The sequence below is a fragment of the Salvelinus namaycush genome, chromosome 13 (genome assembly GCF_016432855.1).
Source record: "Salvelinus namaycush isolate Seneca chromosome 13, SaNama_1.0, whole genome shotgun sequence".
NCBI classification, from domain to species: Eukaryota; Metazoa; Chordata; class Actinopteri; order Salmoniformes; family Salmonidae; genus Salvelinus; species Salvelinus namaycush.
In genome coordinates, this window is record NC_052319.1 from 23,895,621 (window position 1) to 23,912,518 (window position 16,898).

General features: G+C 46.0%; 1 protein-coding gene across 1 annotated transcript in view; it reads left to right on the forward strand.

Moving 5' to 3' along the window:
* The window catches only part of LOC120058349 (pleckstrin homology domain-containing family M member 3-like), a 46,056-nt gene extending 30,094 nt beyond the window's left edge, over positions 1-15,962 (forward strand). Inside the window, exons 7-9 of the mRNA XM_039006950.1 lie at positions 7,033-7,096; positions 13,914-14,071; positions 15,759-15,962. Of these exons, the coding sequence (XP_038862878.1) occupies positions 7,033-7,096; positions 13,914-14,071; positions 15,759-15,921 (385 nt within the window). The 3' untranslated portion in view covers positions 15,922-15,962. The remainder of the gene's footprint in view (positions 1-7,032; positions 7,097-13,913; positions 14,072-15,758) is intronic.
* The last annotated feature ends 936 nt before the right edge of the window (positions 15,963-16,898 follow it).

A 16,898-nucleotide genomic window follows, 5' to 3' on the forward strand; every position in this document is an offset into this window, starting at 1 on the left:
CTAAAGGGGTGAATGAGAATTTGTACATATAAGTATATGGATGAGCAATGGCCGAGCGGCATAAGCAAGGTGCAATAGATGGTATAAAATACAGTATATACATGTGATATGAGTAATGTAAGATATGTAAACATTATTAAAGTAGCATTATTTAAAGTGCCATCGTTTAAAGTGACTAGTGATCCATTTATTAAAGTGGCCAGTGATTGGGTCTCAATGTAGGCAGCAGCCTCTCTGAGTTAGTGATTGCTGTATTGCAGTCTGATGGCCTTGAGATAGAAGCTGTTTTTCAGTCTCTCGGTCCCAGCTTTGATGCACCTGTACTGACCTCGCCTTCTGGATGGTAGCGGTGTGAACAGGCAGTGGCTCGGGTGGTTGTTGTCCTTGATGATCTTTTTGGCCTTCCTGACATCGGGTGCTGTAGGTGTCATGGAGGGCAGGTAGTTTACCCCCGGTGATGCGTGGTGCAGACCGCACCACCCTCTGGAGAGCCTTGCAGTTGAGGGCGGTGCAGTTGCCATACCAGGCTGTGATACAGCCCAACAGGATGCTCTCGATTGTGCATCTGTAAAGGTTTGTCAGGGTTTTGGGTGACATGCCAAATTTCTTCAGCCTCCTGAGGTTGAAGAGGCGCAGGTGGGCCTTCTTTACCACACTGTCTGTGTTGGTGGACCACACTCCGAGTGCCCTCACCTCCTCCCTGTAGGCTGTCTCGTCGTTGTTGGTATTCAAGCCCGCTACTGTTGTGTCATCTGCAAACTTAATGATTGAGTTGGAGGCGTGCATGGCCACGCAGTCATGGGTGAACAGGGAGTACAGGAGGGGGCTGAGTACGCACCTTTGTTGGGGCCCCAGTGTTGAGGGTCAGCGAAGTGGAGATGTTGTTTCCTACCTTCACCACCTGGGGGCGGCCCGTCAAAGTCCAGGACCCAATTGACAGGGCGGGGTTGAGACCCAGGGCTCCAGCTTAATGATGAGCTTGGAAGGCACTATGGTGTTGAATGCTGAGCTGTAGTCAATGAACAGCGTTCTTACATAGGTATTCCTTTTGTCCAGATTGTGCAGTGTGATGGCGATTGCGTCGTTTGTGGACCTGTTGGGGCGGTATGCAAACTGAAGTGGGTCTAGGGTGGTCGGTAAGGTGGAGGTGATATGATCCTTGACTAGTCTCTCAAAGCACTTCATGATAACAGAAGTGAGTGCTACGGGGCAGGAGTCATTTAGTTCAGTTATCTTTGCCTTTTTGGGTACAGGAACAATGGTAGCCATCTTGAAGCATGTGAGGACAACAGACTGGGATAGGGAGCGATTGAATATGTCCGTAAACACACCAGCCAGCTGGTCTGCGTATGCTCTGAGTACGCGGCTAGGGATGCCATCTGGGCCAGCAGTTTGTCTGGAAGCGTGACGTCGGTGTCCGTGACGTGGCTGGTTTTCTTTTTGTAGTCTGTGATTTCCTGTAGACCCTGCCACATACGTCTCATGTCTGAGCCATTAAATTGCGACTCCAACTTGTCCCTGTACCGGCATTTCGCTTGTTTGATTGCCTTACGGAGGGAAACACTGTTTATATTCATCCATATTCCCAGACCTCTTTCCATGGTTAAATGCGGTGGTTTGCGTTTTCAGTTCAGGGGACGGCTTTGTATGCATCGCGGAAGTTAGAGTTGCAGTGGTCGAGTGTACTACTCCTGCGCGTAGTGCAATCAATATGCTGATAGAATTTAGGTAGCCTTGTTCTCAAATTTGCTTTGTTAAAATCCCCAGCTACAATAAATGCAGTCTCGGGATATATGGTTTCCAGTTTACATAGAGTCCAGTGAAGTTCCTTGAGAGCCGTCTTGGTGTCTACTTGTGGGGGAATGTACACAGCTGTGACTATAACTGAGGAGAATGCTCTTGGTAGGTAAAATGGCCGGCATTTGATTGGAAGGAATTCTAGGTTGGGTGAGCAGAAGGACTTGAGTTCCTGTATGTTGTAATGATTACACCATGAGTCGTTAATCATGAAGCATACACCCCCGCCCTTCCTCTTCCCAGAGAGTTGTTTATCTCTGTCGGCGCGATGCATAGAGAAGCCCGGTGGCTGAACCGATTCCGACAACATATCCCGAGAGAGCCATGTTTCCGTGTTTCCGAATGTTACAATCTCTGATGTCTCTCTGGAAGGCAACCCTTGCTCGAAATTTGTCTACCTTGTTGTCAAGAGACTGGACATTGGCGAGTAGTATACTCGGGAGCAGTGGGCGATGTGCACGTCTACGGAGCCTGACCAGGAAGCCGCTCCATCTGCCCCTTCTGCGGCGCCGTTGTTTTGGGTCGGCTGGGATTAGATCCATTGTCCCGGGTGGTGGTCCGAACAGAGGATTTGCTTCGGGAAAGTCGTATTCCTGGTCATAATGTTGGTAAGTTGACGTTGCTCTTATATCCAATAGTTCTTCCCAGCTATATGTAATAAGACTTAAGATTTCCTGAGGTAACAATGTAAGAAATAACATTAAAAAAACAAATACCTCATAGTTTCCTAAGAACTCGAAGTGAGGCAACCATCTCTGTCGGCGCCATCGTGTGTGTGTATGACAGACGTGATACAGTCCCGTCGAGGTGCTAAGTCACCACTGATAAGTGTCCTCCTAGCTGGCTCTGCTCTGTTTGCTAGCCAGGCCTGTATCTGGGGGTTACCACCACTGCAAACACTTGACCAACGAGAGGAAAGAAGAAAAGGAGATTACTGTCCAGCCCTTGTGGACTGGCACGCAGGCAGGCAGGCCCCTGAGAAAATGACAATCACACAAACCAGGGGATTTAACAGGGATTGACACGGCAGACTGGGTGGCTACTGGATGTCTCTATTGGAGGCTTAAACACTCAGGTTAGATATCACAGTTATGATGCCTTTTTTTAAACCACCTTTTCTGTCTCCAGTGATTTGTTGTTTTGGGAAGGAGTTCTCTGGGGGTATGTTCTTTACAATGTAGGACGAAAGTGAGTGAAGATGAAGATCCATAGTGGGTTGTCATGTCATATGGCCAAAACATATTTTGCAGCAATCAGGGTGAGAGGCAGGTAGTCTCCCCTAAATATGTCTGTCAGTAGACATACACCCTATGCTCCTGCTTCCTTGAACATAACACTGATATCCTCCAATTAAAGCTGGTGCTGTCCCTCTGATGAACCCTGTACTATAGCAGTTACATTAGTCAGTTATGGCATGGACTGTACATTCCCTAGCTGTGTGTCTGGTATGTATGTATGCTCTATGTTGTTCTGACTCTGGTTGCGTTCCATATGCTACCCTATTCTCTATGAAGTGCACTACTGTTGTCCAGGGCCCATAGGGCTCTGATCAAAAGTAATGCACTATGCAGGGAATAGGGTGACGTTTAGGACGAAGCCTCTGACTGCTGGCTTCACTCTCTCAGTAGGGGCTAGTCTCTCTGACAGTCCCCCCAACTCTCTGTCTATCTCTTACTGACTGGAAAGCTACACACACACCTCCCTGGCTATCGCTTAACTGTAAAGCTTCCCACAAACACATGAAAAGGGAATTCATCCTCAGCTAAACAAATTGCCCGCCCTCTGAGCCTGTGTGTGTGTCAGGTTAGTGCTGTAATGAAGCCTGTCTAATGAGGCCTGAGGCTGATGTGTGAATGGGGCTTTGCTCTCTCTGACTGGACCTTTGCCATGCCTCCTCTCACAATGACCACATAAAGTCTGCCTGTCTGTGGGCATACACACACACACTCTGCCTCTATATCTGAGCAAACTCCTACATGCTTGATCACACACTCTCTGTCTCTCTCTCTCTGTCTCTCTCTCTGTGTCTCTCTCTGTGTCTCTCTCACTCTCTGTCTCTCTCTCTCTGTCTCTCTCTCTCTCTCTGTCTCTCTGTAGAATACTGATGTACACACACATTCCACATAATTTATATAGATATTGCAACCCTCTTCAGATTAAGGCGTGCCATAGAACCTGCATAGAGCTGTGTATGTGTGTGCCTCTCTCCACTCTCAGGAGTCACATTAGTGTTGTGTGTGTGTCTCTTTTCACATTGTTAATAGTGCAGAGAGTGAGTGCACCCAAATTGTCCATGTGATCCCATATCTCCCCCTCTCCATCTTCTACTCTCTCTCTCTCTCTCTTTCTCTCTCTGTGTCACTTTGTGGATTCTCGAGCTGTAATGTGAGCTAGCGTGGGCGAGAGTGTGTGTGTGTGTGTGTGTGAATTAGTGTGTGTATGTTTGTCTGTGTGTATGTGAGTATGTATGCTAACGTTTGTATGTATGTAGTTCAGGCAAATGAGCGTAGAGAGGGCTGTAATAGCGAGACAGGCAGGATGAAGAGAGCATTGAGGGTACCCCGCTTCACCCCGTAATAAAGGCAGAGGGATTTTAAACCCCTATACCCCAGCCTCCACTGCCACCCCAACCCAGCTCCCACTCTATTGAATTGACCCCCATTTTCAGGGCAATTTGGCCACTCGTTGCCACAGTTACACAGGCCCGATCATGGCGTGTGTGTGAGAGACGTGACTCATGGTGTGCATTCTGTTATCGTCCTAAATTAATCTGAACACGAAAGCAGAATCTCCTTTCTGTCATGTATGATACTGTCATATTGATGTATGAATATACTTTCATGTTTAATATGCTGTATGTAATACTGTAACTAAAAATAATAATATTAATAATTTCACCTTTATTTAACCAGGTAGGCCAGTTGAGAACAAGTTCTCATTTACAACCACGACCTGGCCAAGATAAAGCAAAGCAGTGTGACAAAAACAATAACACAGAGTTACACATGGGATAAACAAACGTGCAGTCAATAACACAATAGAAGAATCTGTATACAGTGTGTGCAAATGAAGTAAGGAGGTAAGGCAATAAATAGGCCAATAGTGGCGAAGTAATTACAATTTAGCAATTTACACTGGAGTGATATATGTGCAGATGAGGATGTGCAAGTAGAAATACTAGTGTGCAAAAGAGCAGAAAAACAAATATGGGGATGAGGTAGGTAGTTGGTTGGATGGGCTATTTACAGATGGGCTGTGTACAGCTGCAGCGATCGGTAAGCTGCTCTGACAGCTGACGCTTAAAGTTAGTGAGGGAGATATAAGTCTCCAACTTCAGTGATTTTTGCAATTCGTTCCAGTCATTGGCAGCAGAGAACTGGAAGGAAAGGCGGCCAAAGGAGGTGTTGGCTTTGGGGATGACCAGTGAAATATACCTGTTGGAGCGTGTGCTACGGGTGGGTGTTGCTATGGTGACCAGTGAGCTGAGATAAGGCGGAGCTTTACCTAGCAAATATTTATAGATGACCTGGAGCCAGTGGGTTTGGCGACGAATATGTAGCGAGGACCAGCCAACGAGAGCATACAGGTCGCAGTGGTGGGTAGTATATGGGGCTTTGGTGACAAAACAGATGGCACTGTGAAAGACTGCATCCAATTTGCTGAGTAGAGTGTTGGAGGCTATTTTGTAAATGACATCACCGAAATCAAAGATCGGTAGGATAGTCAGTTTTACAAGGTTATGTTTGGCAGCACGACTGAAGGAGGCTTTGTTGCGAAATAGGAAGCCGATTCTAGATTTAACTCTGGATTGGAGATGCTTAATGTGAGTCTGGAAGGAGAGTTTACAGTCTAACCAGACACCCAGGTATTTATAGTTGTCCACATATTCTAAGTCAGAACTATCCAGAGTAGTGATGCTAGTCGGGCGGGCGGGTGCAGGCAACGATCAGTTTAAAGCATGCATTTGGTTTGACTAGCATTTAAGAGCAGTTGGAAGCAACGGAAGGAGTGTTGTATGACGTTGAAGCTGGTTTGGAGGTTTGTTAACACAGTGTCCAAAGAAGGGCCAGATATATACAGAATGGTGTCATCTGCGTAGAGGTGGATCAAAGAATCACCCGCAGCAAGAGCGACATCATTGATATATACAGAGAAAAGAGTCGGCCCGAGAATTGAACCCTGTGGCATCCCCATAGAGACTGCCAGAGGTCCGGACAACAGGCCCTCCGATTTGACACACTGAACTCTATCTGAGAAGTAGTTAGTGAACCAGACGAGTCAGTCATTAGAGAAACCAAGGCTGTTGAGTCTACCGATAAGAATACGGTGATTGACAGAGTCGAAAGCCTTGGCCAGGTCAATGAAGACGGCTGCACAGTACTGTCTTTTATCGATGGCGGTTATGATATTGTTTAGGACCTTTTAATGTATGATATACCATTAAACGGTGTTATACATTTACATACGTGTACTTTGAAGTTACCGGTCAGTTTATTTCAAGCGTGCGAGACAAAATTACAAAATAAAACATGAAAATATATGCACGCACTGCTGTAAAGTGTCTGTCAAATGGTATGTATTATTATTTATTATGAAAGGATATAAGTCATGGTTCTAAGAAAATATTCCAATATTTGAATACATACGGTAAAGAAGTCAATCTAACTCGACCAAAACAATGGAAATGCCATGGAAATGCATGGGGGAAAGATCTGCGGGGAAAGATTCCAAATATCCTCATTGCCCCCCAGCAAAATTAGCCTACATTTTGGCTATTATTTATTTGTATTTCACACTATGTTGAGGTAAAAATCTGAGTATAATGCTTGTATGGATGTTATCCCCAACACATGTTCATGTCACCTTAACCAATCAACTGCATTACAGTTCAAAATGTCTTTAACTACCACCACCAATTTTTTATGCTAGCTATGCTACCAGCTTATACGAACGGGAGTTAGCATTTAGCTGTCACTTCTTCTAAACCTTAAAAAGGACAATTTCTAAATGTTATGCAGGGAAAACAGCGAAATAGATACACATCGGACTTTAGTAACCACATTGTGGGCCTGTTGCTTGTACCAATCATTACGGATTTGACAAATATCTGCTTTGTTAGATCAGATTTGTTAAATATGCACCAATCCAACGTCCTCCTTCTATTCCCCAGTCTGCTTTCCATTGACCTCTTTACTGCATCTATGCATTAGTGTAATGCTCTCTCTCTCCCCATAGGATCTTCCCCAGAGAATACCTCCTGCAACACATCCACCTGTACTCACTGGCTGACCTGCAGCAGGTAAGACACACAGGCTGCTTTTAGGCCATGTCTACACTTGATAGTTGATGCAGCTTTTGTATTCTGATCATGGAGTTCTGATCATGGAATTTCGAACATGTCATGCTTCTACACTAGGGATCATCAACTAGATTTTTTTTCTTGAGGGGATGGTCAGTGAGCCGGAATATAATTATAAATCATTTGTAGACTGCAAATTGACTGCAAGAAGCACAAACGGATATAATATTTGACTAAAACATAATCATTTCAAACCTTACTTACATTTGTTTACAATCATGTGTCTCTCTATTATGCGTTGGAATACTTGGGAGCAGAATTCCACAATTAAAATCACTTGGAGCTGATTTCCTGGTGTTTTTACAGTCTCATGTTTTTTTTTTATTACATTTTCTTAAACTTTGGGGGCCAAATAAAACCACCGGTGGGACAAATTCGACACAGGGCCACCAGTAGGGGAACCCTGGTCTACACCTACATTTTAAATATGTCTACCGTGTCCACATTCTGTCCGGATTCCCTTATCCCACACTATATTCAAATGCCTGTATGCATTCTGAAAACGGTGGAAAAGGCTAAATCTGATAACACAACAACAACTTGATGGCAGTAGCCAACTACTGTAGCTAACTAGTCAGCTAACCTCTCTAACTAGCCAGCAAGCTAGCTAGCAAAGCTAAAGGGATTGCAAATAGGTTAGCATTTATGAAGCCAGCAAACACATTCCTCATACGCTAGGAATGCATTTCCTCCAACGTTTAAAAATATACTTTGGGATTTTAGCAATGAGGTCCTTTATCTACTTCCCCCAGTCAGGTGAATTTTTATGTCTCTGTGTCCAGTATGAAGGAAGTTCGAGGTAGTTATGCGAGCCAATGCTAACTAGTGTATGCTAGCAGATACCCATAGACTTCCAGTCATTGTGCTAACGCTAGTTAGTATTGGTTCACAAAACTACTTCTAACTTAACTCTGGGGAAGTAGATATTTGGTATTTTATTAGGATCCCCGTTAGCTGTTGCAAAAGCAGCAGCCACTCTTCCTGGGGTCCACACAAAACATGAAGCATAATGCAGAACATCAATAGACAAGAACAGCTCAAAGACAGAACTTTTTTTAATGGCACACGTAAACTACATATCAATGCATACACACAAACTATCTATGTCAAATAGGGCCTCATTGACAAAATATAGATAAAGGGCCTCATTGACAAAATCCCGAAGTATACCTTTATTAACCCCCTAAATTCAATCGAATTAGCATAATAAAACAATTCCCTGAATTATCAATGAATTATCACAGTGAATTATTGTAACGTTTGTTTATGTGTCAATTAATCCTGATTTGACACGGGGGGAAAATGTCATTCAAAATGTCATTCGTTCAGTCAGTTTAAGCTAGAGATATCTGTTTTTTGCATTGGATGCGTCTATATGTTGTTCCATGTAGGGAATCTGTTATTGAGTGCGTTTGTATGGGCTGATGGCAGTTTTTTTCATCAAATAATGTTTTCATATTTTTTTGTTGTTATGCTTCAAGGGGTCTTAAAATTCTAAATCAAATAGCAAAATTATCCTTGGTATGACCTTATTAAAACAATTCCATATACATTATATATACAAAAGTATGTGGACACCCCTTCAAATGTGTGGATTTGGTGTGGATTTTGATTTGGTGTATATAATCGAGCACACAGCCATGCAATCTCCATAGACAAACATTGGCAGTAGAATCACCTTACCGAAGAACTCAGTGACTTTCAACGTGGCACCGTCATAGGATGTCACCTTTCCAACAAGTCAGTTCATAACATTTCTGCCCTGCTAGAGCTGCCCCGGTCAACTGTAAGTGCTGTTATTGTGAAGTGGAAACGTCTAGGAGCAACAACGGCTCAGCCACGAAGTGGTAGGCCACACAAGCTCACAGAAAGGGACCGCCGAGTGCTGAAGCGCGTAGTGCGTAAAAATCATCTGCAGCACAAGAACTGTTCATCGGGAGCTTCAATAGACTGGGTTTCCATGGCTGAGCATCCTCACACAAGCATAAGATCACCATGCGCAATGCCAAGTGTCGGCTGGAGTTGTATAAATCTCGCCACCATTGGACTCTGGAGCAGTGGAAACGCGTTCTCTGGAGTGATCAATCACGCTTCACCATCTGGCAGTCCGAAGGACGAATCTGGGTTTGGCAGATGCCAGGAGAACGCTACCTGCCTAAATGCATAGTGCCAACTGTAAAGTTAGGTGGAGGCTGTTTTTCATGGTTTGGGCTAGGCCCCTTAGTTCTAGTGGAGGGAAATCTTAACGCTACAGCATAAAATTACATTCTGGACAATTCTGTGCTTCCAACTTTGTGGCAACAGTTTGGGCATGACAATGTCCCCGTGCATAAAGCGAGGTCCATACAGAAATGGTTTGTCAAGATCAGTGTGGAATATTTGTCTAAATATTTTGATATTGTTTTGTATTTTTTACCTCTTTCTCCCCAATTTTGTGATTTCCAATTGGTAGTTACGGTCTTGTCCCGTCACTGCAACTCACAACCCTGCCAAGCCGCTCTGATTCTTGACACACTGTTCGCTTCACCCGGAAGCCAGCCACACCAATGTGTCGGAGGAAACACCGTACAACTGGCCACCGAAGTCAGCATGCATGCGCCGGCCCGCCACAAGGAGTCGCTAGAGCGCAGTGTGGAAGAACTTGACTGGACTGCACAGAGCCCTGACCTCAACCCCATCAAACATCTTTGGGATGAATTGGAAGCCAGGCCTAGTCGGCCAACATCAGTGCCCAACCTCACTAATGCTCTTGTGGCTGAATGGAATCAAGTCCCCACAGCAATGTTCCAACATCTAGTGGAAAACCTTCCCAGAGGAGTAGAGGCTGTTATAGCAGCAAAGGGGGGACCAACTCCATGTTAATGCCCATGATTTTGGAATTACATGTTTGATGAGCAGGTGTCCATATACTTTTGATCATGTAGTGGGGTACCGCTCACTCCCTCTCTCTCTCTGACCCCCCCCTCTCTTAACAACCCAGGGAGAGTCCACAGCCCTCTACTCCCCCTTCCCTGCTCCCTCCATGTCCCCCTCTCCCCCTGGCCCGTTCACTAATTACACACATTCAGAATCAACAGGCAGGAAAACAAGAGTGTGACAGTCCACCATTCTTCCCTACATCCCCTGCCCTGACACTGTCTCTCTCTTCCCCCTCTTTTGCTATCCTTCTATCTCCTTTTCTCCTCCGCTTTACCCCCTCTATCGCTCTGTACTTCTATCCCCTCTCACTCCTCTCTCTATCCCTCTCCCCCTCTCTCTCTTTCTCTCTCTGGGTGTCTGCGTGTGTCATTGTCACATTCTCCAGTGGACTGCACACAACACTCAGCCAGGTTATGATGCCCATGTCAAACAAACTCTAATAGATGGCTTAAAGTGTACCTCAAGTTGAGGACACCGCAACATGCTACTACAGACATGCTGCTACAGGCAACTTACTCAGGGCTTGACAACTGCTTTAAAAGTTGCAAACAGCTCAACAAATAAATTGATGGATGGCTGCATTTGTTTTCCCCATAATTGATCAACTATATTAGAACCTATTTGCCAAGTACACTTTTCCCCATATATTCTCTCTCTCTCTCTCTCTCTCTCTCTCTCGCTCTCGCTCTCTCACAGCTTCTTAATTGGCTTTCCATATTAACGAGCTGTTTCTTTTATTTCTCCTGAATAATCAGAGCTCCTTCATCAAGCCTGGCTTTTATTGTTGCCCCGCGAGATCAATGAAGACTGAACCGTCTCTCCCTGGCTAGTTATAGACTAGACCCAGTCCTTCATAGAAAGCAGCAGTGCACTTGGCTCTTTGCTATTGAACTCCCAACAAACGCGTCCTATTTGGAGCAGCCTCCGTCTTTAAACCATCAGACTGTTGGCCATATTTGTTTGCCCAGGGCCTGCCCAGAGGCTGGACTTGTTTGGCTACTGGCCCTTTTGTTGCTTCATTGAAATGTTTTTTTGCTTTTCCAGTTGTAAAGTAGTGGGATGGGGAGATAGGCTTGTTGTGGAGGACTGAGGAGTACCATATAGATGCTAATTGTATTGTGTGTCGTGTACCGGGGCAGCAGTCCTAGTCCTGCCAACGACCTACAAACAACTGGAGGGGACAAAGGGGCATTGAGCAGCCCCGGCCCGGATTGCACGGTGGCCATGGTGACACGCACATACGTGCAATAGGGCAGATTCCCACACTGACACCCTGGCATACAACTTACGCACACCACAGGCTATCTAGTAGCCACACTGACGTATACACAAGCACTTCCTAGTTGAGCCCAGATACAGACATAGACACAGGCATTAGGCATGTATGCCCTTACACTGGCACGCTCATTGGAATAGGGGCATGTTGGTCATTTTGAGAGCTGTTGGGTAAATCGTAATTATGCAGCTTTTTCTGAACTGTAAGATATTGATTTTAAACTCAAAAGTTGCATATATTTCTGCATTTAAACATTTAAAAAAAGCTTGAACACCGCTGCCTCTCAGTCCCACACAGACCTACACGGACATTCTCTCTATCTCTCACTCGCTCTCATCCATAATCACACTCCCCACTACACGTCTTACACACACACACACACACACACACACACACACACACACACACACACACACACACACACACACACACACACACACACACACACTGGGGCTGGTAGTAATCCTGTTTGGTGAGAGGGGTGTTATCCAAACAGAGCTCACCCTGTCTTTATGTGTGTAATCCGGGTGGCTTTCTGAGCATCACTAATGGAGGCCCGGCCTTCATCAGCGGAACACTAGAGAGGGATAACGTAGTGGGTGTTAAACAGAGGTTTTAGTGGATTAAGCCGTTTGGACCACAAAGCCCCCCACACGGGACAGGGCCAGAGGGGTGTGACTTTATGAGGAGTGGGGGCTGAGTAGGATTTGATTGAGGGGTGTTGGTGGAAGGAGGGGGGGTGCTGGGGCTGGTGTTCCAGGAACAATGACACTGCAGCCAAGGAAGGCAGCTGCAGGCAGGACAAACGAATGGTAGCCCCTCTCTTCCCCGCTCTGTCTGCACCCCTCCCTCAGACCAGCTGTAGGTGGGGTATCACTTCTCTGAGGAGAATGTATCCACCTGGTTGGCAAAGAAAGGGAAACCTGGGGCTACTGCCATTTTCTGTTTTTATTCTTTCCTAAAGCATCTCCCATTCACACCTCTCCTGCCCTTTCTTTCCCTTCAATTCCAACTCTCTCTATCTCTCTCACTTCCTCGCTCTCTCCCTCTGCAACTTTTGCCTTCTCTCTGTCCCTTTCCCTCTGTTTCCCTTAATCTCCCTCTCTCCTTGTCCACTGAGCATCAGTCCCAGTCAGAAGAACCCAGTGTGGTGTGTTGCCAGTCGTTTCATTCTGCTAAACTAAATTATGGAGTGTCTTAATTACCTCTGGTGTCAGCATTGATCAGGGGTGGCATATATCATCTGGGCTGGGCTTGGCTAGGGGATGGGGAACACTGCCTGGCTGGCTGGCAGGCTGCTCTGCCTGTCTGGCTCTCTGGATTGCTGGCTGACTCACTGACTGGCTGCTCTGCCTCACTGCTCCACACTACACACAGCCTTTGATTGCTGGGCTACAGCCTGACTCATGTCACCATGCTAGGCAGCATTATTCACAGTGTTGTAGCTCTCCCAGACTGGGGTTGCCACAGCCTCCGGGCTGGAGGGATGGAAAGATGGAGGGATGGAAAGATGGAGGTGTGGTGTGTTTTCAGCCACTGCTTGAGAAGTTATAAGGACTGTTCCTGGTTGTCGCCCATTCTCTAGGTAGTTAGTCACGAGCTGTTGTAGACCAGTTAGTATTACATTATGTAATCTCTCATTCTCTGTCCAAACCATACAGACATAACCTCCCCCTCCCCTGCAGAGCACCTTTTCAGTTATCCATCTCCATTGTGTGTACGTATGCATGTGCGTGCGTGTGTAGGAGTGGGGGTCGGGGTGGTCTCCTCTCCTTTCTTCGTTCTCCTTTCACCTTCAGCCCCCCTCCTCACCCCCATCCTCCTTCTTCAGCCTCTCCTTCCCTCTGTCCCCTTCTCCCTCTCTCTCGTCTTTTCTCCTTCTCTTCTCTCCTCCAGGCTGAAGAATGCCTGGCAGGCCTTAATTGGTGCAGCCCCAGCGCTGCCAGGTGTAGCCACTTGTCTCTGCCCCCTCAGCTTCCCTCAGTGTTCTCTGGAGGTCCACTCAGGCCCATTCCCTTCCCCAGCCCCATTCAACAGAGCCACAATGCTCTCTACCAGGCCCTCACCAATCAAAGGCCCTGCCGGTTTTAACTACTCGCCCACCGGCATTCACATATCATTTTTTGCTAAAACGGCCCCCAAAAAAAGGAATTCCCCCCGCCCCCCAGGCCTCTCCAGCCAGCCTTTCTCCCAGGGCCTTCATTAGTTTTGATGTAAATTCCCGATGTGAATTCCTGACGTGAACTCTTGTCCATCTCCTCTATGCGCTGCGCTGCAGTGGCTCCCAATGGAACCTGTATTAAAAGTGTTTATCCTCCCAGGGAAAATTCTGCTGTCTTCTTCTCTCTGTATAGTAGAATATATTACAGCAGTACATTCTTATAGATGGGAAATAGAATGGTTGAATTAGAATGAAAATGTTGAATTTGAATTCTATCGTGGAGAATGAGGAAGAGAATGTTTTGGAAAGTACATTTTATTTCACTTCATCCATTATTCCCTTTTTTCCTTCTCTCTTGTCTATCTCCATCTCCTTTTTTCCCTACCTCTCTCTCTGTACAGGTGATTGATGGGAAGCTGGCCCCCTTTCTCTCCAAGGTGATTAAGTTTGCCAGTTCCCACGTCTTCAGCTGCAGCCAGTGCAGAGAGAAGGGCTTCATCTGTGAGATGTGTCAGAACGGACAGGTCATCTACCCCTTCCAGGAGAGCGCCACTAAGAGGTGAGGCCGCTTCATGCACAGATATAGGATCAGCTCAATACTTCAACAATCTTAACCTTATGAACTATTCAGGGTAACAGAGAAAACGGATGTTAGATCAGCGACTTGCATGATGGCATCCTGGAAGAATGAATGGAGTAAAGAGGAGTGTGTCTCTGTCTCTTGTTAATTACACGCTGGCAGGGGCACGGGTGACAGGGAGAACATGGTGTCCTGTTGGAGAGGAACAGTTCATCCCCCTAGTCCCTTGCTCCGTCCCGTCCTGTCCTTGTCTCCCTCTGCCTGAGCCTTATGACATGCCACTGTTAAGGAATGGCCCTCTCTCACCTCAGGGAGGTTTCATTCACTTTGGAGAGAACAAGACAGGAAGGGGGAGAAGAAGAGGAAAGAAGATCCTCTCTTTTACAGGAGAGGATGGTGGAGAAGAGGAGAAGAGAGGACAGCGTAGAGGACAGGGGAGATCGCCAGACGTGGCTGTGCTGCTCTTGGCCAGAAGCCAGAGAGCGAGACAGGCAGATAAAACATTAATTAATGTCTAGTCTGTCCACACACTCTTAAATGATTGATCTCTGCTGCCTCAGCTCACACATCTCTCTTCTGGGTTAACGGAGAGCCTCTGAAGACAGGGCCGTGAGAAGCAGCGGTTGTGTGTGTGTGCGTGCGTGCGTGCGTGCGTTACGATCTTTGCTGAAGTGAATATATAATATATATTAATCTGTGCTCAACTAGCTTTAAAGGTATCAACTCCCCACATAAACATTATGCTGTTTCTTCAGCTGACAGAAGATGCTGTAGACTAGAGCTAATGATTTAATTGCAGTGCTTGGTACACACACACCCTTCACTATCAGGCTGGATGGCACACCTCAACTGTTGACCAGGGTTTATTGCCCTTGGCAAGGAAGTATCACGTTAACTGATAGTGATAGTACACCAGTTATACTGTAGTAAGAGTAACAGCTTAGTCCCTGGGCCAGACTTTGACCCCCGAGAGCAGGACCTGCTCTTTTCCTGGTTGCATCAGCTTTACCACCTCATCCATGACATAGCCTGGGACACTCAGTTAGTTAGCCTGCCATATAGACACTGTTAATCATCAATAGGTGAAGAATTGGATTCTTTGGGACTGGTGCCCCATTTTGATTAGAGTGGCTATGAATATGTTGTGTCGGATGCATTCCATAATCATTTCTGAAATATGTTCTACATTGTTTATTCCAATTTATGGTCTTTTTTTTTTTTACTTTCGAAATGTCACTACAAATGTATTTATTTTCAGGCAAAGTAAATGCTTTCACCATTCCATGTTCCAGAAGTTTTAAGGTGAACTGTGTAGCCTAGTTAAGTGGATGCTGAACAAGGTTTCTCTCGTCTTATCTTCTATACATATGCTCAGCAGATCGCTAGATACTGCCACCTGTGTATAATGCTGTCCTGTCCTATAGATACCTGGGAGGGTGGCAACGTGATCAAGCCTCCAGACGGGGCTGGACAGGGCTGGGTGAAACTAATGTTTATCCAGTCTTTTAGTACAGTGATGTGTTCATCTGGAAATGTATATTTCCAGCTCATACATTTCCGACATCAGTGACCAACCTACAAGCTAAAACTAATATGCTTTTTCCCACCCTTCAGATTTGTGTTGTATTGATGTTTGTGACTCTGTGCTTGGTCTGTATGTGTCCAGATGTGATGGTTGTGGAGCGGTGTTCCATACAGAGTGTCATCAGAAGGCCCAGCCGTGTCCACGCTGCGTACACAGAGAGCTCCACCATAAGAGAGCCTCCTCTTTCTGGAGTCCTGACGACGATACACCAGGCTGCTTCACACTGCCTTACCAGTACACCTGATCACAAATACACACACATCCTGGGACACACACACACACACACACACACACACACACACACACACACACACACACACACACACACACACACACACACACACACACACACACACACACACAACACCCGGAGATACACACACACACACACAGAGATTGAAACAGGGGTTCCACTCCACAGAGCTACTCTCACCAAAGTCAATGGAAGCATGTGTGTTTGTGTGTGTGAGCCGGCCAGGATGCACAGTGAGAGTGTTGATGACTAAGAAAGGGTTATGCTCTCTCACACACACCTGCTTTGTGAGCTAAGCTGACATCACTCTCACCTGGGAGAGATGGATCCCAACGCAACACCCACCGGAGAGGAACTGCTCTGCCTCTTAGCCTCTCTGCTATGTGCTATCTTCATAGTGCTGCACACACACACACACACAAACACAGATACACACACACACACAAACACAGACACCACAAATAAAGGGAGAGGGACTATGCTGACTCAACAGCAGGGATTGGTCCTCTTGACTTTCTGGACACAGTCGCACACACACACACACACCACCTGAAGGTGTTACGAGGTGACCTGTCCACATAGACATACACACACCAGGTGACCAAACAGCTGCTTAAAAGAAGAACAGCTGGTGTGATTTCACTATAGCCTATATCTGGACTGTTGGTGTGATGTCACTATAGCCTATATCTATAGCCTATATCTGGACTGTTGGTGTGCTGTCACTATAGCCTATATCTATAGCCTATATCTGGACTGTTGGTGTGCTGTCACTATAGCCTATATCTATAGCCTATATCTGGACTCTGTTGGTGTGATGTCGCAACTCGCTATATATTTGGACTATATATCTGAACTCTACATGTCCCTCCTTCCCCACACTGTCCCTCTGCCCTTCACTCTCTCTTTATCCTCCCCGTCACATGTTTTTGCACTATTTATGCATGTTCATTAGGATGTCAAGCCAC